The 26,894-nt window shown below is 41.4% G+C and overlaps 1 protein-coding gene across 1 annotated transcript in view; it reads left to right on the top strand.

The window, feature by feature from the left end:
• The window catches only part of WWTR1 (WW domain containing transcription regulator 1), a 126,367-nt gene that overhangs the window by 72,818 nt on the left and 26,655 nt on the right, over window positions 1–26,894 (top strand). Inside the window, exon 3 of the mRNA XM_068546081.1 lies at window positions 5,477–5,613. Within this exon, the coding sequence (XP_068402182.1) occupies window positions 5,477–5,613 (137 nt within the window). The remainder of the gene's footprint in view (window positions 1–5,476; window positions 5,614–26,894) is intronic.

Below are 26,894 nucleotides of genomic sequence, written 5' to 3'. Positions count from 1 at the left end.
ACTACCTAGTGTGAAAGTCTAATATATTAAGAGAGGAGGAGGAGTAAAAAGGCCAAACACTTATATTTGGAAATGAAATCTTTGCCCATAGAAATGAGCAAGCAGCTTATTATGTTGCTGCGAACTCTAAATTCTTTCAAAATTAAGCACTTATAATCATTCCTATTTTTATATCTTTGTATGCTTCCAGCAATACAAAATGTATTACATAGGCCTTCTCTATTTCAGAAAGTCTTTGTTGTGTGGCTTCCTTCCATAAAGTTAGTGTAATAGGTCGTGAACTGGAGGGTAAATTCGTCCAAAAACACCAGGCCTTTTCCTGGGCTATAAGAAGTCGGTGGATTCTATTTTTACAGATAAGATTTTATCTTTGCCTTTCATGGTTCTGCTGCCAGTCAGGATTTTATATTTACAAAATGCTTTTCATTTTTATGCCTACCAAGTGCACGTGCACAATAGATACACAATCCACACTTGTTGAATAAAAACTTGAACCAAAGGTTGCCAGCCTTGGGCTGGAGGCTGGACCTGCCTTCTGTGGATTTATTTGCTGAGGAAGTGAGCAGGGGAAGCCCAGTGAACTGTTCTTGAAATTGGCAGGTGACTTTGTCGGTTACAGGTTTCCTAGAGCAGACCTTTTTCACCCTTGCAAGAAGGAACCGGAGCATTTGTTGGCTTTTTTACCCATCTCACGGATATGGGTGCTGAGACTAGGATGGGTTAAATGGCTTGTCCACGTAGGTCACACAGGGTCAGAGCTACATGAAAACTCAGGTATGTGTGACTCCAAGCCTGTGGTCTTTCCAGAGGCCATAGTGCCTCATACTGTCTCCCAGTAGGCTGTCAATGGCCAGGGGGGACTAAGGATCCTAGGGGTGACTTGGATCCCAGCTGTCCTTGGGATGAGTCTGGAGGTGGGTTAAAGAAGGGATTATAGATAGAGAGGGTGGGGAAGGGATGGAGGGCAAGAGGAAGACCTGAGAGACTGGAGGAGAAGCCTGGAGGCCATTGCCCTCATCAAGGTGAAAGGTCATTCAGGGGGGTGGAAGGGTGGAAATAGGAGCTAAATTAACAATCCCCTGGAGGCCGATGGGAGGGGCCAGGCCGATAAGAGAGGGTGGTAATGCTGCCCCCTCCCCACTGATTTCCATGACATTCTAACCCCCAACATAGAATTCTCCTAATACGTAAAATGACTTTCTCAACTTGTATCTTTATTGAAGAACACATTAATTCTAGGAGGAAAAATTATTTAACACAGCACAGTTTTCCATAAGGTACCATTTCCAGCCAAATATCTTCTCAGGGAAATGCTGAACTTTGTTGCCCCTGGGCAAAATGCAGGTCCTCAGAGCTGAGGCTTTTTGCCAACCTGGGCACCACAGACCCTGATGTGGTTGGAGGTTTGTCCTTTATGAGACTGTGAAGAAAGGCAGTATGGGAAGTAGTGGTCAAAGGGGCCCCCAAAGGAAGAGGAAAAGACCGCTCCGATTATCTTTCTTTCAGGTACCATTTCCACTGCACACCACCCCAGGCCTCCATGTGAAACCCTTGCAGACATTTTTTAAGTCCAGGAAAATTGTGTGTGTGTGTGTGTGTGTGTGTGTGTGTGTGTGTGTCAAGAAGAGTTTTTCTTTCTCTTAGAAACTGGCATTCTTTTTTCTTTATAAAAAGCATGGAGCCATGTAATTGAATCCATTTCCCTTCTTACTTTGGCCACTCAAAAATAGGAGCCAAATCTGTAGTTTATCTCCAATAACTTTTTAGTACCTATGACCTGCATATCCATGCATCATTTTCCTTTTTGTCTTTTTGCACCTTCATGAGTGTTTCTGTTTTTACTTGTTATGAAAACAATACATTATCACTGTTAAAAACTGGAAAGTACAGAAGAGTTTAGATAAGGGGGAAAAAAAAGCTCCAGTGAGCATATTACTTACATATATCACCATAAATACTTGGTATTTATTTTCTTTTTTTGTTCCATTTTCATATGAAAACGGTATAGAATGTGTGATCATAGAATACACACTAATAGGCAGATTGAATGTACATATGTAAGTATATATAAATATATAAATTTTAAAGAAAAACTAGACTTTTAAAATAGCAGAGACTTTTTCTTTCCTTCCTCCTTCCCTCCCTCCCTCCCTTCCTTCCTTCCTTCCCTCCCTCCCTCTCTCCTTCCTTCCTTTCTTTCTTTTTATCGATTTTTTTTTTCTTTTTTTCCTTAGACATTTGCTTGAAGTGGACTCTTTAAGGGAGTGACATCAGGGAGGGGTGGGAGTAGTAGGGAAGTGGGGATTAATCTAGCTAAACTGTGGGTCCTGGCAAACAGTAAGGCTGCACTGAGAAATACAAGAAAGGAAGTGACTCAGTAGCTCTGAGAGAAGGAGCAGAGATGAGACAGCAGTATGAAACAGCGTGTGGTTTATCCTACGTTTGGGAATGGGGTGAGGGGAGCTAAGTGATTTGAACAATAAGAGAATTTAGTTTTCAAATCAAATCATGAGCAGTGGATTAAGTTCTTGTGAGCAGTGCCCTTGCTGTTGGCATTCAGACCAGGAGCCGCCCTGGACATCACATAAACTGAGCTTTAGAGCAAAGCTGCCGTGGGGTCGACGGATGTGCAGAGGCTGGGAGCTGGAGTGGCTTTCTTCTCAGGGTTGTTTCAGAGCAATGAGAACTGCTCACGTATGAAAGGCTCCCTCTTGTACTCAAGTCCTTGGGGAATACAGTGAGTGACACTTTTAATTAACAAATCCACTGGGAACAAAACTCCTTTAAAAGCGTTGGCTGGGTGTGGAGTTTGAAGGGTGGGCTGCGGAGACTCCCACGGTCCTGGGGGAGTTCTGGGGCTTGAAGCCGCGGCTGAGTTGTGCATCTTTGGGGTCGGATCTATCGGGATGAGGGCCAGAGGGTCCACCCAGAAAGCCCTCACCTCTGTCCCAGGGGATGGAGGCTGGCCAGCCGTGGTGGCAGTCCTCAGGCAAGCTGGGGTCCTCTACCACTTTGGGTGCGGGCCTTTCTGCTCTCCCCAGACTTGGGAATCCCAGCCCACTTGTTCAGGATGGGAGGGGAGAGTGGGGGACTGGCATTTGGGAATGCATCATTCCGGTTCCTGTATAGTTCCGACCACTGAGAGATAGCTGAGTGTCTGTACACAGCAGCGTCCTTAAATGTCTTCCACCGTACGGTGTATGTCACTGCGTCTCACCGGGGCTGCGTTCATGCTGCTTCTACCACAGTATCAATATCCATGGTGCCAGAGGCTCTAAGAAAGGCTCACGAAAGAGAGAAGGATACTTCCCCTCCTGGTACCACAGTGGAAAGTATTTCTGTAGGACGTGCCAACCTTGGGAAAACATGTTTTAGTAGTAAGAGTCCTGAAGGAATAGCTAGTCAAAGGGTTTCTTAACTCTAATTACTTTGCTAAAGGGAGCTTACTTAATTTTCACATCCTCATCCATTGTTTCCTCACTTGGAAGGCCTGTGACAGACCCCCTGAGGCTGGCTATGAGTCTTCACAAGACCAAAAGTTGACAAAGGATTTTATGCAAGCTTTGAATAGAATTACAGTTATTAAACTTGAAGGTGTAACCAAGACAGTTGTTTCTTCCTTTAGGCTTAGGTAATTGACTTTCATCTCTGTAGTTCAGCCCCCTACCCACCACCACCCCTCCCCGCCCCGTTTGTGTTTTTCTTAACAAAATCGTCTTGGTTTTGAATTTTTATTCCTCCCAGTTTATTTTTGATTATTTTTTAAAGACCACTGATGGCTCCTATAGTATGAAACTCAACAGTTAAACTTAATTTTGCCTCCTTTATGGAGGCTGACTTTTTTTTTTTTTTTTTTTTTAATCATACTCATTTTAAAGGCCTTCTTGGGAAAACATCCAAGTTTTCACTCAAGGCAATGAATGAGCTCCCCATGGCAATGACTTCCAGTCTGGGATGAAGAAATATGAAGAATTTTAGCAGTGGCAGTATTCAGATGTGAGGAAACAGAAGCAAAATAAAAGATAAATACAACTCCAGTGCAGGAGATTGCACTGATTTAGGATTTAGCCTAATGATACTACTAGCGGTTTCCTACGCTAAGGATTCAAAGGAAGCCATTGTTATTTCAAAAGTAAGGTGTGTTTGAAAGGAGCAATCTCTCTCCTTTTCACGTGGATCCAGAAAGGTCTATAGTGTGTGGGGTTGACATTGCCCTTTGGTTTGGGAGAGACAACCTAGTTACAAGGCTTGGGACAAAGGACTGACATTCAGCTTCTGCTATCAAAGTTCGTTGTCTTTGATAAATACAGAAAGATCTCTGATACAGTTCATAAAACAAGAATTGTGGCACCAAATGAATATGCTTATCTTTAAAAGGAAAATGTAATAAACTCTCAGAAAAGAGTTTATGGAGTGGCACAGGGTCTTTAAGGCACCAGAAGTGACTTAAGATGTGGTCTGGAGGGAGGTAGACAAAGCTAGATGTCCCATCCATCTTTTTTTTTTTTCTTTCTTTTTGGTTGCGCCGCGAGGCATGTGGGATCTTAGTCCCCTGACCAGGGATCGAACCCGTGCCCCCTGCGGTGGAAGCGCAGAGTTGTAACCGCTGGACCACCAGGGAAGTCCCCCATCCATCTTTCTAAGGACATATTGGAAACTCTGAGTAGAAGCTGATGTCATGCTAGTTTCTCTGAGATTAAGTTGTAATAACAAACCCTGGAAGTTGTATATGACCAAAAGTCTAATCACGTCTCCTCCCTCAGAAACCCTTATGCCTCAGCATCTGGGTTTCTCCATAATCTGGCACTTCCTACACTTATTTCCTGCTACCCTGTTCTCCAGCTACGCAGTTGTTACCTTGCATGGTGGAACATAAACTTCTTGAGGGTTTATGTATTACCTGTGTGGACCTCACAGTGTCTTACCCTTTGTAAGAGCTCAGTAATGTGATGTTTATGAGTTTGGTTTCAAGGGCCCTGTCTTTGGCTGAGGACAGGTGGAAGCATCCTCATTATGTCAGTTATATGAGCTGGGAGAGTGTGAGAGGGCTGGCGGGCAGGAGCGCAGGGTCCGGCTTTGGGAGAGGAGTTTGCACTGTGGTATCCCAGTGCTTGGATGGCAGTGAGCACAGGGGGTTGGAGAACGTAGGCTCCTTGGACCGTGGGGAGGAACGCTGGGGCTTGTCCATCCCTGGTAAGGCAGAAAATCCTTCAGAGGGTGTTTGCACATAGGGGCAGCTGGTCAGCTAAGTCATGGACTTATGTTCAGAGAGTCCCCTGCAAAATCCCCAACGTGGCCCAACTTGGATGGAGGGTAAGTGGGCAAGCCTGACCTTGGCTGAAAACAATGTGTCAACCTCTTATAAGCAGATCCTAAGGGAAGAAGAGCCAGCATCATTTAACTGTTGTGTTGTTACTGGTGATGATGATATTGATAATGCTAACAATGAAAGAGATAATTGTTTTCCTTCTTTTAGTCACATAGAAAAAATCACCACATGGCAAGACCCTAGGAAGGCGATGAATCAGCCCCTGAATCATATGAACCTCCACCCAGCTGCCACTTCCACACCAGCGCCCCAGAGGTCCATGGCCGTGTCTCAGCCGAATCTCGGTAAGCTTTGACCGGAGCTGGATAAACAAGTATTCAACCGAGGGCCTCTGTAGTTCAGAAGCAGCTCTGGTTGCCTCAGTGCCTACTCACGCACCCAGATAGTATCTTCTCCTCCCTCTCGGCTGCATTACCCTTTCACTGCCCTTGCCTTCTTTTCTTCCCCTCTTGGCTAGACAGTTCATGACACTGCTACCAGGGTTTACACTACAGCTCCAGCATCCCCTCCAGTTGCATTTATTGAAGTTCTTTGAAAACTCACGTAGGCCTCCTGTCTTCATCCAGACCAAGGCAAGAAGAGCACTTAGACCCTTTCTGTGAATTTGGTCCCTGAAGACTGCCAAAGTGTACAATTCTGGCCTCAAATCTCTTTGCTCTGCCCCGCCCCCCAACAATGTGTGGTTAACACCAGACTAGGTGTTTTCTTGCCTTATCTCATTCAGTCCTCACAACAACCCTACAAGAAGTGACAGTATTCCCATTTTATAGATGCAGAAAGTTTCCCAAGTCGCAGCTGTGGTCTAGTAGAGCCGGAGTTGGAACTGAGGTTGGGGAATGCATTCAACCCTTACATAATCTGCGGGTGGCTTCTCCCCACACCTGCCCTAGGATAGGACGGCTCACATTTCACTTCATTTTGAATAAGTGTGATTTTAAACTTGAGATTAGTTTCTGCTAATTGCCTTTACTTCAAACGAAATACAATTCTGCCCACTGGAGAGAGTCAGATGTGAATGAATGCACTCCTGCAGCAGAACCAATCAGCTTTTGTTGTTAGTCATTCTCTCCCACCTCCAAAGGCTAAAAATAAGAGGGCCAATTTTGAAGTTTTTAAAAAAATAGTGCCATTTTCAGGTAATGTTTCCATTTAAGATCAGATATCCAGATACTGCTTTATACACAGAACAGAATTTTAGAGAATGAAAAGAATCTCCTGTTGGATTTTCAGGAATGAACAGGATAAAAATGGAAGCAGTTTCCTGGACACCCTTCCTTTATAACTGTGGCTTAGCCATGGTGAGTATGGACTCAAGGAGACCTGAGTCAGTATATTCAAGTAAATATATTGTTCCTTCTTCCAGGAAGTCTGGATCTACCATTTTAAAGCTTGCAGATGTAAAATATATACAAAAAGCAAACTACTCAGAACAACCTCTCTTGTGTTTCGTATCTAAAGGGTAGATCAAGGAAAATGGTGCCAGTGCTTCTACGAGCAGTGGTAAACCAAAGCTTTCCGTGAGTCACTTGTCCCCAGTATATAAGAGCTCAAGTAGAAAGCAGATGTGAGTGTAGCAAAGAAACCACAAATTAGGTAGCATTAGACGAGTTTCAGGGTTTCTTTAGCCATTTAATTTTTATTAAAAGTTCTAAAAGCTGATTATTAAATTATTAATGTTAACTTTATAATCGATTATAATTGGAAAAGATCTTTCATGGACCTGGTTAAAAAAATTCAAACACTTTTTTCAAAGTGGTGTTCAAAAAGTAAGTCTTCCTCTGATACCCATGCCTCAGTCCCTTGTGTGTTGCCTGGAGTCAATCAGTGTTTCCAGTTATGTGTATGTTTCTTCACATAAATGCTAGCACATTATACCCACTGTTCTGCACCTTGCCTTTTTTTTTTTTTGTGCTCATAATATCTTTATTTATTTATTTATTAACATCTTTATTGGAGTATAATTGCTTTACAATAGTGTGTTAGTTTCTGCTGTATAACAAAGTGAATCAGCTATATGTATACATATATCCCCATATCCCCTCCCTCTTGCGTCTCCCTCCCATCCTGCACCTTGCTTTTTTCTACTTCTATATCCGTATACACAAAGCTGCCTCATTTTTTTTTTAAATTGCCCAGTAGTCCAACATGTTGATATGCTATAATTATTTAACTAGCCTCCATCTGATGGGTATTTGGGTTTAGTGTGTTGTTAGTGCACCCAGTATTGGAGTGAAGATCCTTGTTTGTGCTCTTTCATGTACTTTCCTTAATTTTACAAAATTGCACAACGAGTAGGAAGTGGACTAAATTAGAAGGACCTTGAATGCTAAAAACTTAATACTGAAGGCACATGTGAGTCTGCCCTCCCCCCATCCCCCCACGCACTAAAAGCCCAGTTGCTGGTAAAGTTTATCTAAAGAAATTGTAATCTGAATGTCTGAAACAAGTTTACCTGTGGCTGAATAAAATACCTTTTTCCAGATTTCTAATAAATCGGGGCAGTAAATTTCTCAAGACACATTCTGGGGTTTTTCCAATAATATTTGAATATTTGCCCATTACAAAATGCGTTGCCAGCCTCTCAAGAATCACAGATGTGTCCCAAGTTTGGAAATATAACAGGGAATGCAAAGTAAGCTTCAAAGACTGGGGGTAATTTAGAGAGTCAGGATATGGTCCTAATAATAAATGATTTACTCAGAGTATTTTGTTTTAAGCTATAGCTCTGCCTGTAGTTTATACCCTTTATTATCAACCTTTAAAAATAGAAAGAGCAGATCTTTCTACTATTTTTTTTTTTTTGAGGTTTAGTATGTGGTATTTTATTTTCATTATTTTAGAAATAATAGGTGTACATCTGTGTTTACATATATTATACCTACGTCATACATTAGCATATATATGTAAACATATATATAAAGTCAATATTTGGAATATGATTCAAAACTTCTATGTCGGTTTTACATCAACTGCATTTTTTTTCTTTTTACCTTTTAACCAGAGAAGATCCTCCTCCTCCTCCTACTTCTTCTTAAATCTAGAATTTTGGTCTTTTCAATGGCATACATCTGACAAATACGTGAACTTAAGTGATGTGTCCCCTTCACTGATAGGTATTCATGTACAAGTGAAAATGATGTCAAAATGCAATGAACATTACTGTCAGGTGATAGAATTAGTAATAAGCTAATTTTATGTATTTCTGGAAATATGATATAATCAGTGACATAGCAAAACACATTCAGCAATATATCTCCTTATATTGTGATTCCGTGTTTTTCTGTGTGTTAGTGATGGACTTGGGAGTCAGACTGTCAGACTTTGAATCTCAGCTCTGCCTATTGGTGACTCTGTTAAGTCACTTATTTATTGTGCCTCAGTTTCTCCATATGTAAAATGAGGATTATATTTATAGTGTGAGGAGGTTGTATGAGATTATAAGTAAAGTGCATAGATCCATGCCTGGCACGTAATGAAATGTTATATCATCATTGTTCTTTGTGGAAAGAAAAGTTTTATGTTTTATTTAACTATAGAATGTTAGATTTGAAGACAATTTCATTGTTCATCTTAAAAGCTCTCAAAAAAGATATTTATTTTAGGCTGGTTAGTGTGCAAAGCGCTTTAAATTAGGAGCTCTGTATTTTTTACTTTCAGTGAGGGTAGCGCCCCCTGGTGGAATTGTTTCAGTCCTCCCCCCCCCCCCCCCCCCCCGCCACCGTCCCCCCAAAGAAACTTCTTGTCAGTGGATATCTTATTTTTTCAGTAGATCTATTTGTGAAATGTGGGTTGCAAGGCAACCCATATTTTAATTGGGAGAGAAGAGATCCATCACTCAAAGTCATCCTGGAGTGAGTGACTTTGTGAAAGTCATTTTGTGAGTGACTTTGTGAGCATACTTTTGTCAGGCTGCCTCAGAATCCAGTGAAAAGGCATCTCTCTCTTGGCAGGATGGCAGATTGGTTGTGTATCTAAACTCACTCTCTTTTCAAATGCTGAAGTAAAACGAAACAGACTCTCAAGGGGTTATTTCAAATAGCCCTCTCCAGCTTGGTCTAATTTTTAACTGAAATGTTTGTTTTTGTATTTACCAAATCACGTTGTCTGTCAGGTTTTATCCAATTTGATTCTGTTTGAGCAGAGTGGTCCCCTTTGCGTCTGAGTCCCCAGAGATACCCAGTGAATGGAAGAAGAAAGGAAGGTTTTGGAGAACTTTAGATAGTGAAGAGGAGAGATTACCACTGGGTGGAGGCCATATCACTTGGGGGCTGACAACTTGTTTGAAATCCTCACTTTTCTGTAACACAGTGAAGGGGGAAAACTACTGTATGTGTGAAAGTTGATTTTTTTCATGACACAAACCAGGTAGGATCTCATATCTTTTAAGTGGGTTGTTGGTATGATTAGTTACTTTTAATAGCCACTAAATTTTATTGAAGGAGGGGAAAAAATGAAACAAACAGAAAAAAAAAAAGGACTCTACACAGGCCATATTATAATATATAAAACAATGGGCTTGGGGCAAATGGAACCTGCTAAGGAAATCAGTTAGGTTGTTAGGGTGGTAATGGGGGTGGTGTGGCGGGCAGGGACCTCTTTGTATAGTGGTTAATGGGAAGACTTGGAGTCAGAACTGAGTTTCTCTTGGGTTAGACATTTACTAGTACCTGGGTCTCATTTTCCTTATCTGTAATATGGTGATAATGATAGTCTCTTCCCCATAAAAGTTTTGGGTATTTAGGTATTCCATGCCTTGGTACCTGGCATAGAGAAAGCTCCCCAAGAAATATATTGTTATAACTATTATTATGGGCTGGTAGCCTGGCTTCTCCTCACTTTTCTGGCCTGTGTGTAGCCAGAGGAAAAGCCTGTGGTGTGTGCGATAGAAAGCCATCCTCTTCCTTCTCCCTCAGGAAAACCCAACCTCAGTTGCTGCAGCTTTGATCTTTTGGACACTTTTGCTTACACGTTGCGAAAATAATCTTGAACGCCAGGCAGCGACTGTGAGAAGCTGAAGAGGCCCACGCTCGAGCCCGGGCTCGTTCATGAGCAGAGAGAGTTTGTGAAGAACCGGTTCACTTCGAGCTCCACATGGAGAACCTTCTCCCTCTGCAAGTGCGATGGTGTCAAGGTCTTCCTGTTTCTCAGCACACATGGACTGAAGTCGTACAGTGACTTAAAATCTCCCCATATTTTAAAATGTCTTTGCAGAGAGAAAGTGACAGGCAGTTTTGCCTTTCTGGTGATAATCCTAGTGATCGTCAACCATGGTGTGCTGGCCTCTTGTCACACATTAATGGACCTCCTTGTTGGAATGAGGCCCTGACCTGGGGTGCCAGTATCCTCCCAGACAGGACAGGAAAAATAAAGACTGTATAACAACTTCACCAGACTGCCAGCCCCAGCCAGTTCAGAAACCGCTGGTAAAGGGCAGCCAGGGTGTATTTTTAATGCTATAGGAATTTTTTAAATATCACACACTCACACACACACGCTCCCCCTTTGAAGATGTGCCATCCACCAGGCCAGAGTCTGTCCTCCAGGTCTATCTTGATCTGTATTTCAAATTATAAACACATGTGTGGTTTTCTTGCTTGCTTGCTTGCTTGCTTGCTTTTTTTTTTGCAGGGTATGCTTTTCAAGACAAGATGGAAAATCTAGTCTCTGCTCAGTTTGCAAAGTTGGCTCCTTTGTCCCTCTAGGAAGTGTACAAAGGCACTTGAAGACATTTTATCAAAAGCAAATAAAATAGCTAAGGGACACTGCAGCCTAGTGTTGCTGAAAGCATGTAAAGAGGTATCCTGAAAGTTTGCTGAAAGTTAGATCTGTACGTAGGCTATCTTATTTTTGTCTTTTTCCAGTAGTTTTCTTCTAATCAAATTTATGTAGTGAGTTTATGGCAGACACATCTGGCTACTGTGATTTTTCCAGCTCTGATGTTCTCACTACTTTTTGAACTTTGCGGTTTCCGCAGCATGAATTAGCCTAACGCACACAAGCACATACACACACAAACCCAAAGACAAACTGAAAAACCTCCACGCTTAAGGGGGAGGGTGGCGGTGATGGGGCGCTGGTGAGAGTGCTGTGGTGGGAAGTGGGTCTTTACGGAAGGGAAGGAAGACTGGTGAGCACAGGGAGAGGGGAAGGGGTTCTGGTTACAATGTTTTTTTGTTTTTTCTTGATGAAAAAAAGAGAGAGCAGTTTTCTAAATGCCGTAGAAAATCAATATTATTTTCTTAGAGAGATTTGGAGGAATCCATCAATTGTCAGAATTTAGTCTGTCGGCATTATTGAAGACCACTCTTCGGCGTTTCCTAAAGGAGATTCATTACAGTTCCTTCCTTTTAAGGCTTTTAAAAATTATGTGAAATGGGGGCCAAACACAAATAATTAAGTCAGCTGATTCAATTCTTGTGCAATAAAGTGGGACGTAATAGTTGATAAAGAAATGAACCTTGTGTTTTCTTGAATCCCTCATCTATATCAGTATTCGTTCATCTGCATATGCATTAAGATTACGTGATGAAGACTTATAGATTTTATTACACAAAATTTAGAAATTTAGGTAGCAAATCTCCTCTTTGATAAGAAGTCTTAAGAGCCATGAAAAATGTTTGATGCCAAAATTTTCCTAAGAAAATATCCCCCAAGATAAAATTTCCAAGTAGTTGCTAGGTGAACACTTTGGAAAACTGTACACAAAGATGCTCCCCCCTATTAAATGCCTGCAATATGAAAATAAATATATTTGTAACTATTAATAGTTATAGGACTGTATGGCACGTGGAAAACTTTATTATATCAGTCTGATTTGATAAAGCAGGCAAAATTGTTTATACTGTGATTATAATTTTGTTTTTTAAAAAAGACTTTGTTTAGATTTTCTTTTCCCACAAGACGATGCTCTCCACCTGTGTATTTCTAGCCCATGGCCAAGTGCATTATGCATCACAGGTGCACCACTTAGTAGAATGAATGTGTTGAGTAAATCAATTATGTATTTTTAGATGTTCATAGTGATTATAGTAAGGCTTTTGAATTGGGGGTGCTCCCCTTAATTTTCTCTGTAATATGGTGATATTTTTATAATAGCCAAAAGGAAAAAAAAAAAAAGGAGAACCATTTGGTTGGTGCCTTGAGCTTTTTATGGTGGGAGAAGAGGATGGGGTGTAGGGAAGAAGGCTCCAGGCCCCGTGTGCAATAGAGACAGAACCATGAATCGTCAGGCTTCTGTGTCTACCTGTGGCAAACAAGTCATTCCCTGGTCTCTAAGATCCGTGTTTCTTCAAGTGGAGGCCCAGGTCTAGCACGGGTCGGATTCCTTGGGCCATTTGTTACACATACATCTTCAGAGTCCAGTAGGAGCCTGATTGCTCCCCAAAGAACAGTCATGGGCAGCTGCTGGGAGAAATACTGCCTGGACCCCACCCCTGCGAAGTCCTGTCTCAGACCATGTAGGGTGGAGTCTAGGAATGGGCGCTGTTTTCAAGTGCTCAGATACCTCTGGTCACCAGCCAAGTGCAGGAACAGCCACGGAACTCTGTGCCTTAGCACAGAGATTGGAAACTGCCGTCAGAACAACTGGCAAAAACGCATTCAGAGATCCAGTCTTTAACTTGAGTTACCTGAAAAGAACGCCGAGTGTGCTCACCAACTTCTTTTTTTTAATTGAGGTGTAGTTGATGTATAATATTGTCTAAGTTTCAGGTGTACAACATAGTTATTCACAATTTTTAAAGATTATACTCCATTTATAGTTATTTTAAAATATTGGCTCTATTCCCTCTGTTGTACAATACGTCTTTGTTGCTTATATATTGTATACATAGTCGTTTGTACCTTTTAATCCCCTACCCCTATCTTGCCCCCACCTGCTTCCCTCTCCCCACTGTTTGTTCTCTGTATCTGTGAGTCCTGTTTCTGTTTTGTTATATACATTGATTTGTTTTATTTTGTAGATTCCACGTATAAGTGATAACATATAATATTTACCTTTCTCTGTCTGACTTATTTCACCAACTTTTAACTGTGATTTTTGCCGGAAATAGACATTTATGGTGACATTGGCATTTGTCACTTTGGCACTTGGTGTCATTGCACACATGAGCTTTGGGTATGTGAACGCTGAAGCCACTTTCCAGAGAGTTCTGACCCCAGTCATACCAAGTAAACTTCAAAAACTAGGGGAGACGTTGCAGTTTGGCATCTAGAGTTTTGAAGTGTATTGTCTAAATTCATAGGGTCAGTGTATAAGCCTTTGCTAGCTGAGAGCTGACCAAAGAGTCAGGCCTCTGCAAGCTTAAAGCCCTGAAAAGTTCTGGAGGGGCACTCCATACCCCAGAGAAGCACAGAGTCTCTTAGGAAAGAGGTAAAGCCCAGGTCAAGCTTTTCCTTAGTCCCTTCTTTGTGGGCACGACCTTCATTTACTTATTTATTTTTAATGGAGTCTAATCTCTTCACTAAGCTGTGGGCCTCTGTTTCGAGAGTTTTAAAAATAATTGGGACAGTTTTAGTACTATCTGCTGGCTGACTTCCAGTAGTTTGTCCCCAGGAACTTCCTTGCTGTGGAGAATGTTGCCCAGTTACAGTTTTAGGCAGAGGGATTCTGGGATGGTTTGTCATTCGGCCACTTGTTCCAAATTGATAAGTGTTGAGTGACATTTGGACACTTTTCTTTGATCTCCTCTTTGGGGCTCCTGGTGATGTTGTCCCCACCTGATCATCACCTCCCCCACCCTGTATCAACTGCAAGATTGATTTCTTCTTCCTTTCTGGAAGTCTAAATTTATTCCCGGGGTGTTTTGCAGTTGCTGGTGGTCAGGAACAGCTGTTCTGCCACGCTTGACTCTGGATAATTCTCTGTGATGAAGTCAGCAAAATAATACCATAAGAGAAGCCAGGAAAACAAAAGCCTTCATGGTCTTTTCTCATTAAGTGCGCTGAAGAGAGGAAGATCAGCCATCTCCCTGGTTTAAAAAAAAAAAAATGCAGGAAAAATTAAGATTCTAAAACATATTTGAGGCAGCAAGATTCAAGAATGTTATTTTCCTCCCATGTTATATAATTACTACTTGGTCATTGTAGACAATACTGATCAGCAAAAATGAGAAAATAAAAAACACTGTAATCTGACCATTCAAAATCACACTAACATTGTCGCATATTTGTCTTTTTTCAATACAAATGTAAACAAAGGAGGTTGGAGAATCCTCTACGTTCTTTTTTGTAGCCTGCTTTTTTCACTTAATGTATCATGAGCATCTTTCTGTTTCAATAGATATTTTTTGATTAGCTGTTTTTATTGGAAAAGTAACACAAACATGGTGAAATATTCAAACAGTTCTAAAGAGCATTCAAGAGAAGTAAGTCTCCTTCACACCAGGACCCCCCTCCCTTCTCTCCTCACCAGGGAAACCACTACTACCAGCTTCCTCAGTACAGTCTTCCCTCTTCCCCTGGTAACCACGGGGGACTGGTTCCAGGACCCCCACTATACCAAAAACCGAGGATGCTCAAGTCCCTTGCATAAAATGGCACAGTGCAGTCCGCCGTCCTTGTCCGTGGTTCCGCATCTGCAGATTCAATTTCTATCCACAGTTGGTTGCATCCGTGGATGCGGAACCCGCAGATACAGAGGGCCATCTGTATTCCAGAAATACTCTACATACATATGTGTGGTTGGATGTATGTGCCTTTTTAAAACTTAACATATCTTAGAGAGCTTCCTACATTAGCACTTACAGATGTATTTATTCTTTTTTAGCAGTAAATAATATTCCATTCTACTGATGAACCGTAATTATTCAACCGGTCCCCTAGGCTGGATATTTAGGTTCTTTGCTGATTGTTTGCTATTTTTAAACAATGCCATAATGTGCGTCCCTGTATGTAAATCCTTGTGCCCTATGCTGTTTATGTACAGGATAATTTTGCAGAGGTGAAATTCCTGGGTCAAAGGTTATGTGCATTTAAAGTTGTAATAGATGTTCCACTTCCCTCCAAAAACGTTACACCAATTTACACTCCTGCCAACAGTGTATTAAAGTGTTTCTTTCTCCCTACTCTGGCCAATAATGTTCATTATCAAACATTTTAGTCTTTATAATTCTGATAGGTACAAACTAGATTCTCATTGTTTAGTTTATACATGTATTTAAGCTATGAATGGACTTGGACATATTTCTTTTTATACACCATTACATCATGTTAATGACTGTACAATACGCCATTGTGTGACTCTACCATAATTTATTTAACCAGTTCTTTTATTGAGGGACATATAGATTGGTTCTATGTTTTATTATTATAAATGATATTGCAGTAAATATTCTTGTACGTAAATTTTTGTGCCTTCCTTAATTTCCTCATTTTTTCCAGTTTCTTTGGAATGTTAATTTGTTAGGAAAGTATGAGAATTCCTTTAAAAAAAATACAGTTTTGACCTGGTTTACTTTCATCGAACTAAGTAAGTAATTGTCTGCAGGTCCACTGTGTGTGTTGGGGAGGATTTGTTTGGGCTGCTACTTTCTTTTAAAAAAAATGATTTAAGGTTGCCACAAAAAAAGTGTATTTTTAGCCAGGCACCTAGCTTTCCCACTAGCTCTGGTTTTCAGCTTGCATATCCATATGTTTTTGACTAAGCCATAAATGGAAGTTTCATTTGAAGTTTGCTTCCCAGTACATGTCATGCATTTCATTCCATATTATTTTCGTCCTTTTCCTTTCCAGTATTATATTTCTCAGGCACCAGTGAAGAGTGAGTTTTCAGTTTTGCCAAGAGTTAAATATTTGCAGAGATGGAAAAAACAATAAAGTAAAAAAAAAAAGAAAAATTAATGTGGCTGATTTAGTTCTGGCTCACAAGACTTTCATATAGCTGCTTCAAAGCTTACATTTTAAATATCCAGAAAAATATTCTATTTTCACTCTTATCAATTGCCATAATGCCTGAATTAATTAGAATGGAACTATCATTTCTCCCCAGATGGAATTGGATCATCCCATCCTAGCAAAATGAATGCTCAGGGCAGCTGCAAATGGAAGTTCCTTCTCCAGCCTCCACTCTGCCGTTCTTAGCTTGTCCAGTTTTCCTTTTATCGAGAAGGCCAACATGGAACAATTTTCTTCACCTCTGATCCTGGGAAGTGAGGGCCTTTCATCCCAGGGCCTCAAGCTTTATAGTCAACTAACTCTTGGAGCCCAGGTTCTACCCAAGAAAGCTTGTAATTCTTTAGTTCAGTGTCTTGTTGTTAGGTACAGTTTTCCAGAGCTGTTTCTTCTGAAAGACCAGTCCCGTAGGGCACCTCTGTCCTGTCTTTCCAGGCTCTCTATTTTTTTAAAAATGAGATTTTTTTTCTCTTTTAAAAAAATTGAGATGTAATTGACATAAACATTATATTAGTTTCAAGTGTACAGCACAGTGATTTGATATGTGTATATGTTGTGCAGTAGTCATGACAATAAATCCTTTTTTCTTTTTTGGCCACATCACACGACATGTGAGATCTTAGTTCCCCCACCAGGGATTGAACCCGCACCCCTTGCATTGGAAGCACGGAGTCTTAACCACTGGGCCGCCAGGGAGGTCCCGCGACAGTAAATCTAATTAACATCCATCACCACACATAGTTTTTTCTTTTTCTTGTGATGTGTCGACTGAAAAAAAAATCGCACAACCTAAAAGCTGAGAATTATGTTTTATTCGGGGACCTTACTGAGGACTATAGCCCAGGAGACAGCCCCTCAGATAGCTCTGAGGCGCTCTTCTGAAGAGGTAAGGGAGGAGCCATGATATATAGGAGTTTCTGCTGCAAAAAAAAAAAAAAATAGTCACACATCAAAAGATTACTACTAATCACAAAAAACAGACATCTCAAGTTAATGATTTTAGTGCTTTTCTGTGTATGGGAAGATGCAAGAGTCTGGACTCATTGAAATTATTCCTTTGATTTACATGTTGATTATCTAGGGCCAGCATCCTTTTTTTCTCCATCCTGAGTGCTCCTCAGGTCGGCTGCTGGCTTGATGGCAGGCACCACTCTTTGTTTACTGAAACGGCAGCCAAAAGTTTTTTTGTCCACAAATAACAGTTGGGGTCGGGGATGGAGGTGGCGAGGCTGGGAGGAATTGTGAGTGTGAGGTATCAGGATCATGTAGCACCTGTTACTATTAGGGTTCTCTCCCTCCAAACCCCAGTCAGTTCTCAAAACCACTGAGCAGTAGTAGTTTCCCGGAAGAGAAATAACATCACAGCACAATGGCCCGTATACCGCACGGTTTGTCTGGACTCTGCCAGGCTGAGAATTCTCAGTCTCCAGGGAGTTTAGGGTGTGTTTACGGGAAGTTTTTTCTTTGCTGTAATATGTCACCTTTTATTTTGAAATAATCTAAAATTTACAGAAGAGTTTCAAATATAGTACAAGGAACTCCCACATACGCTTTGCCCAGATTTGCCTTTGTTAATTGTTTATGATTTGCCTCATTTGCTTATCTCTCTTTTTCCGTATGAAGATGTATTATATATATATATATATTTTTTTTTTTCTGAACTCCTCAGGACTAAGTTGGAGATGTTATGCCCTTTTCCCTGTAAATACTTCAGATCATATTTTCTAAAAGGATGTGTTCTTACTTAAGCACAGTACAGGAAGACCTCATATTAACTGGGCTTCACTTTTGTGCTTCACAGATACTGCATTTTTTACAAATTGAAGGTTTGTGGCAACCTTGCATGACACAAATCTATCAGCACCATTTTCCCAGCAGCATTTGTTCACTCAGTGTCTCTGTGTCACATTTTGGTAATTCTTGCAATATTTCAAACATTTTCATTATTATTATATTTGTTATCGTGATCTGTGATCAGTGTACTTTGATTACTAATGCAAAAAGATTGACTCACTAAAGGCTCAGATGAGGGTTAGCATTTTTTAACAATAAAGTACCTTTTAATTAAGGTATGTACTTTTTTTAGACATAATGCCATTGCATTATATATATTGTCTATGTGTGTGTGTATATATGTATATACATAATAAACTTAATAGACTACAGTATAGTATAAGCATAACTTTTATATGCACTGTGAAACCAAAAAATTCGTATGCCTTGCTTTTTTGCAGTGGTCTGGAACTGAACCCTCAATATCTCTGAGGTATGCCTGTATGGTATGAAAATCACGAAATTTAACATTGGTACAATACTGTTGTCTAATCCACAGTCGATATTTGAAATTTCATTTGCCACAATAATGTCCTTTTCTCCCCCCTAAATATTTATTTATTTGGTTGCATCAGGTCTTAGTTGCGACAGGTGGGCTCCTTAGTTGCGGCTCACTGGCTCCTTAGTTGTGGCATGCATGTGGGATCTAGTTCCCAGACCAGGGATTGAACCCAGGCCCCCTGCATTGGGAGCGCGGAGTCTTAACCACTGCGCCACCAGGGAAGTCCCCACAGTAATGTCCTTTATGGCCTTTTTGGTTTCTGGTCCAGGATCTATTGAAGGTCATGCACTGTCTCCTTAATCTCTTTTTACCTGGAATGATTCCTTAGCCCTCGTGTTTCTGGACCTTGACATTTTTGAAGAGTATGGGCCAGTTATTTTGAAGATTGATTTTAATTTGGCTTTGTCTGGTGTTTCCTCCTGGTTTAGATTTAGGTTATACTTTTTGGGCAGGAGTACCACAGAAGTGATGTTGTATTCTTCTCCCTGCATCCTGTCAGGAGGCATGTGATGTCAGTTTGTCCCAGAATGGGTGATATGGGAGGAGTTTCTTGGGTCAGCTGGCTCCTCTCATGAGTGTGTCCCATAAAGACAGTGCAATAAGAGGAAGAACTTTCTGGTCCACCAGGACTCTGTAAGATGTGGCCTCAGGTCATGTAAACTCTTTTCCTTCCTCTGGATGATGAGCAAATGCCATATCTAGCATGCTTACTTAGGCTTCACAGAACACTATTTAATTCATAAATAATGCTATATTGGTGTAGAAACAGACTCCCAGACTTAGAGAACGAACTTATGGTTACCAGGGGGCAGGGTAGGGGGAGGGATAGATTAGGAGTTTGGGATTGACACACTGCTGTATTTAAAATGGATAATCAATCAGGACCTACTGTATAGCACAGGGAACTCTGCTCAATATTATGTAGCAACCTAAATGGGAAAAGAATTTGAAAAAGAATAGATACATGTATATGTATAACTGACTAACTTTGCTGTACACACGAAACTAATACAACATTGTTAATCAACTATACTCCAATATAAAATTTAAAAAATGCTATATTGGTGTAGCTGCATATACAGAGATAGAGTTTTGAAATGAAACTGTGATGCTTCCATCCATTGATTCTACTCTTGCCTCTTCCAACACACTTAATTCAGAAGTGTACATATAGGGACTTCCCTGGTGGACCAGCGGTTAAGACTCTGCGCTTCCAATGCAGGGGGTGCGGGTTTGATCCCTGGTTGGGGAACTAAGATCCCACATGCCGCGTGGTGTGGCAAAAAAAAAAAAAAAAGTATACATATAAATAATTGACTTAAGTTGGGATAGAAGACAGTGGCTGAGAAAATAATAAAGCCAGGGAGAAAAATGCATGCTGCAGGCCTTGTGTGGTTGCTAGAGGTGCCTGCAGTTTTGATTCTGAGACTTGGGGGGCTCGTGCTCGGAGGACGAGATACGTTCAGTTACAGGAGTCAAAGCATCCATCAGGGAAAGGCTCGCCTGGTGTGGAGGAGAAGCAAAGTTTTCCCATGTATAGAGGCCGAAGAGGGAGTTCTGCTAATTCCCCATAAATGATCTAGACACTGCGATCTAGCAGTCCTCAAAAAGTCTGCCAACTGTGAACACCCGGAGTTCTAGAGAGAGGTTTTCTCTACCCTTCCTTGACCCTAGGTGGTGGCATCATCTCAGAGAACCAGCCAGGAACGGCTGCAGACCACAAGGCTACCCCCGCGTACCCAGCTGGACTCAGGCATACAATTTAGACAATCCAGAGTTGTAGCTTTTTGTTGTTGGTGTGTGTTTTGTTTTGTTTCCGTTTTTAAGAACAGGGCCCCCTTGGCACACCCTGACAAATGAAATTTAGAGGCGTAGGTTTTTGTTTTGTTTGGCTTGGGACGGGAATCTCCTTTTGAAAGTGTTTAAGAGCAGAGCTGCTTTGGTTTCTACCTCTCCTTACCTCCACCGCAGAGCTTATTCTTTTCTTGCCCAATGATGACTCTGAACTACCTCACAGGGCTGAGAGACAACAGCCCAGAGACACAGATCCCTAACTTCTCCATCTGTTGATTTCTTCAGAATTTTTTATTTCAGCATGGTGTATGAAGTACTCTGGCAGTTTCTCATGTAGTTCGAGCAGTGGCCCGAAGGAGATTTCTATCACTTTGGAACAGAGGCTAACCGCAGTGCCTACCACAGCCACAATGCCCCATAGGCCCCGGTCCCTGCCTCTCCCCCTGTGCCCCTCAGCCACGTGGGTTAACCCTGTTTTGCTCAAGTACTCCAAGCCTACAGGTCAGGCCCCTTCCCATCTCAGGACCTTTGCACTTGTTCTCCCTCAGCCTAGTATGCCCCCCACCCTGATTTCTGCACTTCATCCAGATGTTTTTAGATCACACATTACCTCCTCAGGCACAGAAGGAATGCCTGTCTCAAATAGTTCTGCATTTGTTTGTTCAAAGCCCTTATCGTTAGAATTATACTGTATATTTGCTATTGTGTCTCCCCACTAGACCATAATCTCCTGAAGGGCCAGGGCCTTTCTATCTTGTTCATCAGTATCTCTAGCACCTAGAAACAGGGCCTTGCACCTGCATGGGGCTCAGCAGATATTTGGTGAGTGAATATTTAAATGAAACTTGGAACACTGGAAAGAAAAAAATCATCCATAGGCTTACCATCCGAACACCACCACTGTTAGTATTTTGATACATTTTCATTTCAAAGGTAATTAGCCTTTTGGGGTCACTAGAAATCCTGTAAGATCCAGGGGTACATGCATATAAGCACAAAGTCCCAAAATTTGACAAATAATTTTAGCAGATTTCTTAATCCTGCTACCCCTGGTTAAATTCTTATTTTGTTTTGTTTTTTTTCCTGAGTACTCATGGCTGGATGCAAAACACCCGCCATCACCTTACTGTATTATTTCTGCTAATTTGATTGCTGAAGAATGGCTCTTTAATTTGCATTTCTATGATTCCTTGTGAAGCTGATAATTTTTCCATGTTTGATTAGTAAATACATGTTCTCTTTCATAAGTCGTTCAAATCCTTTGACTTATCTCTTGGAGTGTCTGTTGTATGAGCTCTTTTAATAATAAAGATGTTTACTAAAATGGCACGTAATAAAAAGCAAACAGATTAAGAACCAGCGGCAACTTCTCGCTTCTTGTGGAACGCAGCTGTGGATTCATTTTCTGTTATTGAGCTTGGGTTGCCACACTTTGCACCTGGAGTAGTTTTAAAATCATTCAGGAAAGCTAACCAATAAAAAGCTACAATAAACTCTCTCCTGACTAATGAAAATAAATGCATGAATCAGAGTTTCCATTTCCTGCTGGGATAAAAGTATACCTATTGTCTGAAGATAATAAAACAAGAAAAGTTTTGGTTTTGCCGCTGTTGCCAGGCCATGGAATTAAATTCAAAGACACAAAGATAACTTTGTGAAGCAGCACAGTGAAGCACCCAATTTCCTCTTTTTTCCGAGTTAGGTCATTATTTGCCTAAATTCACTGCCTTCATAGATGTGCTTCCTGCCAGGCCACTTCTGATAAATCTTGAGATATCCCAGAAATCAGATGGAATCTGAGTAGCACGTTTGGGTGCTGCTTTAGGTAGAAGAAATATGGTTTCTTTACAGCAAAAGGACCCAGATAAATGAACATGCCAGAAAGATGTGATTTTTTTTTTTCTAGCTTGTCCTGGATCTGTCAAAACCACGAAAACTGATGTTGAAATCCTTTAAATGCCAATAAAATATACATTGTAGATGATGCATTTGCTAGGAAAACATAAAAACCTAGGTTACAGGCATTTCCATCTTTACACCTAAGAGAGCAGAGTTGCCTGAATACTTGCACCCTGGTTTGTTGACTAGATTACTGTTTGGATGGGCAGACAGGATAGCAAGTAGGAAAATCGTTTGCTGGTGCTAAAAATTCAGGGTTTCTTGTGAAGTAAATGCAGCTTGGGTTACAAGTCTAAAACCAGACCAGCTGGGGGCATCTGGAAAACCGAAGGTCCACCTGTTCAGTTTTGGGGGCACTGGAAGTGATTTTAAGGTTTGAAGCCAAGAAAGTGTGGCTGAATGCACAGGGATCCCAGAACTCTGTGCCTTATCAACTGAGCCAGCTGAGAAATTTCCTTATAGTTATTCTCACCCAGAATTGGAATAAAGGGCTCAGTGTGAAGTTGGGATAGTGCAGCTTCTTGGTTTAATACTTTACAGATTTTTGGAACCGAATGCACCCTGAAATGAAAAGCTGCCTTTTTTTTTTTTTTTTTTTGCTGACCTTGTTGGATGGCTAATACTGTTTCTGGGAAATAAGAGAAACAAGCGACTCATTGTTGGCAGGAGCTGAGAGAGGCGCAAGAAGGGCGAGAGACGTGTCTGCAGCCCTTCTTCCCCCTTCATTGTATCGTGACTGAGTCCAGGCTGGACTGAGGCTGGGTTTTTCTTGTCTACCTCCATAGACATGTGTTTTCCATCAGACAGGGCTGCGTGACACCTGACATTGGCCAGTTCACATGAGTTAAGCCATGTACGGCCCATAAACAGAGAGGAAAAGACCCGCAGCTGCACCCAGACACTCTTGCTGCTGAAATATTTTTGAAGCTTGGTGTGGCTGGGTCTGCATATATGTCAGATACGATTTACACCTGTATGTTTTGGCTTCTATCTGTTGCACATCATTACTTCCCCAAAGCCGCTGTGGCCAGAAGGGCTAGTATTGCCTGATGGCGGCACCTCTTCTCCTTGAAACCTTCCTGAATTATGAAATGTAACTCTTCAAAGTTATCTGATTTTGTCTTTTTAAAATTTTTTTTTTAAGGACTGAAGAAGAAAGCCCTATACCATTTTCTGTAAAACCAGATCACACAGGGTGTCATTGTAACATGTGATCCGTGTTGATTTCATCATTTTATAAGTAAATAAGTTAATTAAATTAGTCTGCCTTAGACCTTTTCATGAAATAGGGAAAAGGAAACTCCTCTGAATCCTTGTCACCAAATTTAACTCAGTAAATATTTTTTGATTGCAGGACAGGGCAGTGCTTGGTGGTCAATGCAGGCGATGCCAGCCATGCATTCCAGCATATTCCCTGGGCTTCCTAGGTTTGTCACAGTCTATGCCTGTGATTTGTGCTGAGTCACTTAACCTTCCAAGTTTCTTCATTTCAGAAATGAGTGAATTGGCTTAAGTCAGTGGTTTTAAATTGTGTCCCAAGGCCCCATGCCAGGGTTTCAGGGGCATGTGAGCAGAAGCTAAGCTTAGTTAGTATTCAGTCTCCAAGAACTGTGTCTGTTCAACATATTTTAAAACTTTGTTTAATATTTTGACACAAGAGTTGGGAAACGCCTGTAGGGAAAGCACAGTGAAAGCCAGACCAAGAAAATTTAGAGAAGAGAGTCAAAAGGGCTGCCATTTAAGCGCTCACTGGCACCGGCACAGGCCCCAGGCGTGTTGTGAATGAGCCCCTGCACATGTGGGGTGTCTCTGCCTCATGTCATATATCAGGCTCTGGAGAAAGATCCTGCTGCTAAAAAAAAGATTGAGAATCCTGGTCGAAATGGACTAAGCCCCTTCCATCCTGAACTTCTATGGTGATGCTTCAAAGTAGGGTAAATAAATACATGGCCCCAGCTGTGATGAGTGTGGTGGGGTTTGTAAACCACTAATGATAAAACAGAGCAAAATGCAATGGGTCCTGAACAGGGAACTATGTTCTGGAAGTAAAGAGAAGGCATCAACAAAAGTCTAGTATTCATTAAATATTCACTTATAAGATTAGGGGAGTAATGATTAAAATGCATCCTCAAGAGAAAGAATTGTGTCTGTGTGTGTGGTGGGGAGGGATTTCCAGTTTATTCTGAGTTTTCTTCTTTATCATGTTTCTTTTAAATTAGAAAAAAGTCTATGCTGATCATCTTCTTACAAATGAACTGATATTTTACACCAATTTCTAACCCATAAACCCTGAAGTTTAGTTCAGGGAGAATGTATTTAGTGCCTACTGTATGCATCAGCAAGTCAGGTTTGAAATGCACTAAATTATTTTTGTTCTATGTTTATAAGGAAGATCCGTATCATTGGGATTGGTTCCAAGGGGGCAGGGGGAGACTTGGCTCCTTCCTAGGTCTTATTTATAAAGAGCACAAATCCAGCCCCCAGGAAAGTGAGAGTTCAAATCACAGGAAGAAAACACTTTAGTGTTTCTTAAAAGAGCTTCTGTTCTGTGTGTATAGCCCAACCCAGAATCCAACAGGAAAGATGTCCTGACTTTCAGCCTTAACCAAGTGCATATTTACCAGTGATGCAATGCAATGTCATAAATAGTGCTTGATTTCCTTAAAAAGTTACAGAGTAAGTGCAGGAGTCATCTTCCCTCTCCAATTACGAAGTTGTATGGGTACAAAAGGACAGCCAGCTAGTTGTAACCCATGGAGGACACACTGAGAGCTAATCTGGGCAGCCTGACTGTCATTCTAAATATCCAATGGTTATTTCATATGGGCGCTGGTTCTCTTTGTAAGGAAACACATTAGCGTGGAAATAGGAAACTTGGGTTCTACTGCCATGAGTTATCTCTGGGGACACGGACATTCACAGGCTTAGGGTGACCAACCATCCCGTTTGCCTGGGACTCTCCTGGATTTTAGCCCTGAAAGTCCTGTGTCCCAGGAAACCCGCTGGTCAAAGTAGGACAACTGGTCACTCACTGGGACAGACCCGTTTCAGCACTTGTAGAGCAGGGACAGAGAATGGAGTGACCGTCAAGCTTCCAGTTAACAGTCCGTGATGCAGGAGAGCTTGTGTTGCCCTCTCATGGGTGTTTAGGTGTCTGGGATGTGTTTCTGATGCAATTTATACAAACGTATTAGCCCAAATGGCAAACTGAATTAAACACCTGTTCCAAATGGGAGGAGGAAGTTTCCCACATCCCAAATCAAGTGTATTACCCAAGGTGTGTACAGTATTCGAAAGTTGCATGTTCATCTACTTTGAGGAAACTGTAACCAGGTTTTTACAACAAGTCAGCCTCTTCAAAACTCTTCCCACACTCAAGGGATGACGTTAGAAGGGTTCTTTGGAATGCTTGATGTTTTATCATAGAAGCTTGTAAAAAAAAAAGAAAGAAAGAAAGAAACCCCAAAACTAAACTAAAAGGTTACTTTGAATATGTGGAACTGAAGTTCATTTAGCAAGATTCTGTTTACCACCCGTGAAAACTGAAGTACAAATTAAACCATCTTTGAGATTTTCCTGTTAAATCAACATTTGCTGATGGAGAATTTCAGCAGATATTCTGGCAGTCTCTTACAACCCTTGCTTTCCCTGCATTTTGTTTTGTTTTGTTTTTCTGTTACTTTGTATCTTGAACAACAGTGGGTAACTAGCAAAAGGTATTCCTCTTTGCCCTCCCCAGACTCACATGTGCCTCAGGTAGAAGGATTTGAAGGGAATAAAGTAATTTCTGTGTCTTTCTAGGGCTTAGGTGTGGCTTCTAGCCATTGGCAAGCTGGTTGTCCTTTCCATAATCTTCTCAGAGCCAGCCCCATGCAGGCCCGTGACAGGTTTTGTAGTTGAGCCTAATCTTGTGGTTTTGTTTTCTTCATTTGGCATTTTGTGTGTGTGTGAGTGTGTGTGTGTGTGTGTGTGTGTAACCATAGCCTATTTTAAAAACAAGGGAAGCAAGCCCAGGACGCAGAAAAGCAAGCCACTGAACCTCTCCGAGGCCAGAAAGACATTTGTCAAACATTCCAGGAGGCCCTCTGGACAACCTGATTCCCTGGCCTCCCTCCTCGTCTGCAGCTCCTGGCTTGGGGAAGCTGCCCAAACACTTTGTCTGTGAGCTGTCGCTCTCTGTTCCTGCTGCTGCAAAAGGCAAAAGTTCAGGAGTGAAGCCTTTACCTTTTCCATGTCTGCTTCTTACACAACAAATGATGTGTAGGCTTAGAACTGAGTCCAGGGACCTTCCTGGCCTCAAGCCTACTTGTGGGGCTTTGTAGACGTGACCAAGTGTGTTTGCTGGAGCAGGTCAGAGGGTGCATCAGTGTCCTTAAACAGAGAGTCCGGGTAGTCACCCCCTCTGCGCACCCCATTCCCATGTTGACCGTTTACTTCACCAAGGATACAGTCATTAAATCAAAAGAGTGTTCATATCTCAGCTGCTGTGGAGTTTTGTTTTTCTTGGTGTTTTCTTTTATATTGAATAATAACAGTGAAATGTTTCTGGTTACATATCTGCAGAGCTTGGTTACGTTTGATTGCCAAACACAGAAGAGAAAGCCAGTTATCAAAGAAGAAAGAAAAAAAAAGAGAAAAAGGAAAAGG

This window comes from Eschrichtius robustus, chromosome 6 (genome assembly GCF_028021215.1).
Source record: "Eschrichtius robustus isolate mEscRob2 chromosome 6, mEscRob2.pri, whole genome shotgun sequence".
NCBI classification, from domain to species: domain Eukaryota; kingdom Metazoa; phylum Chordata; class Mammalia; order Artiodactyla; family Eschrichtiidae; genus Eschrichtius; species Eschrichtius robustus.
Note: the sequence above shows the minus strand (reverse complement) of the source record. Positions and strands in the feature narration are given on the sequence as shown.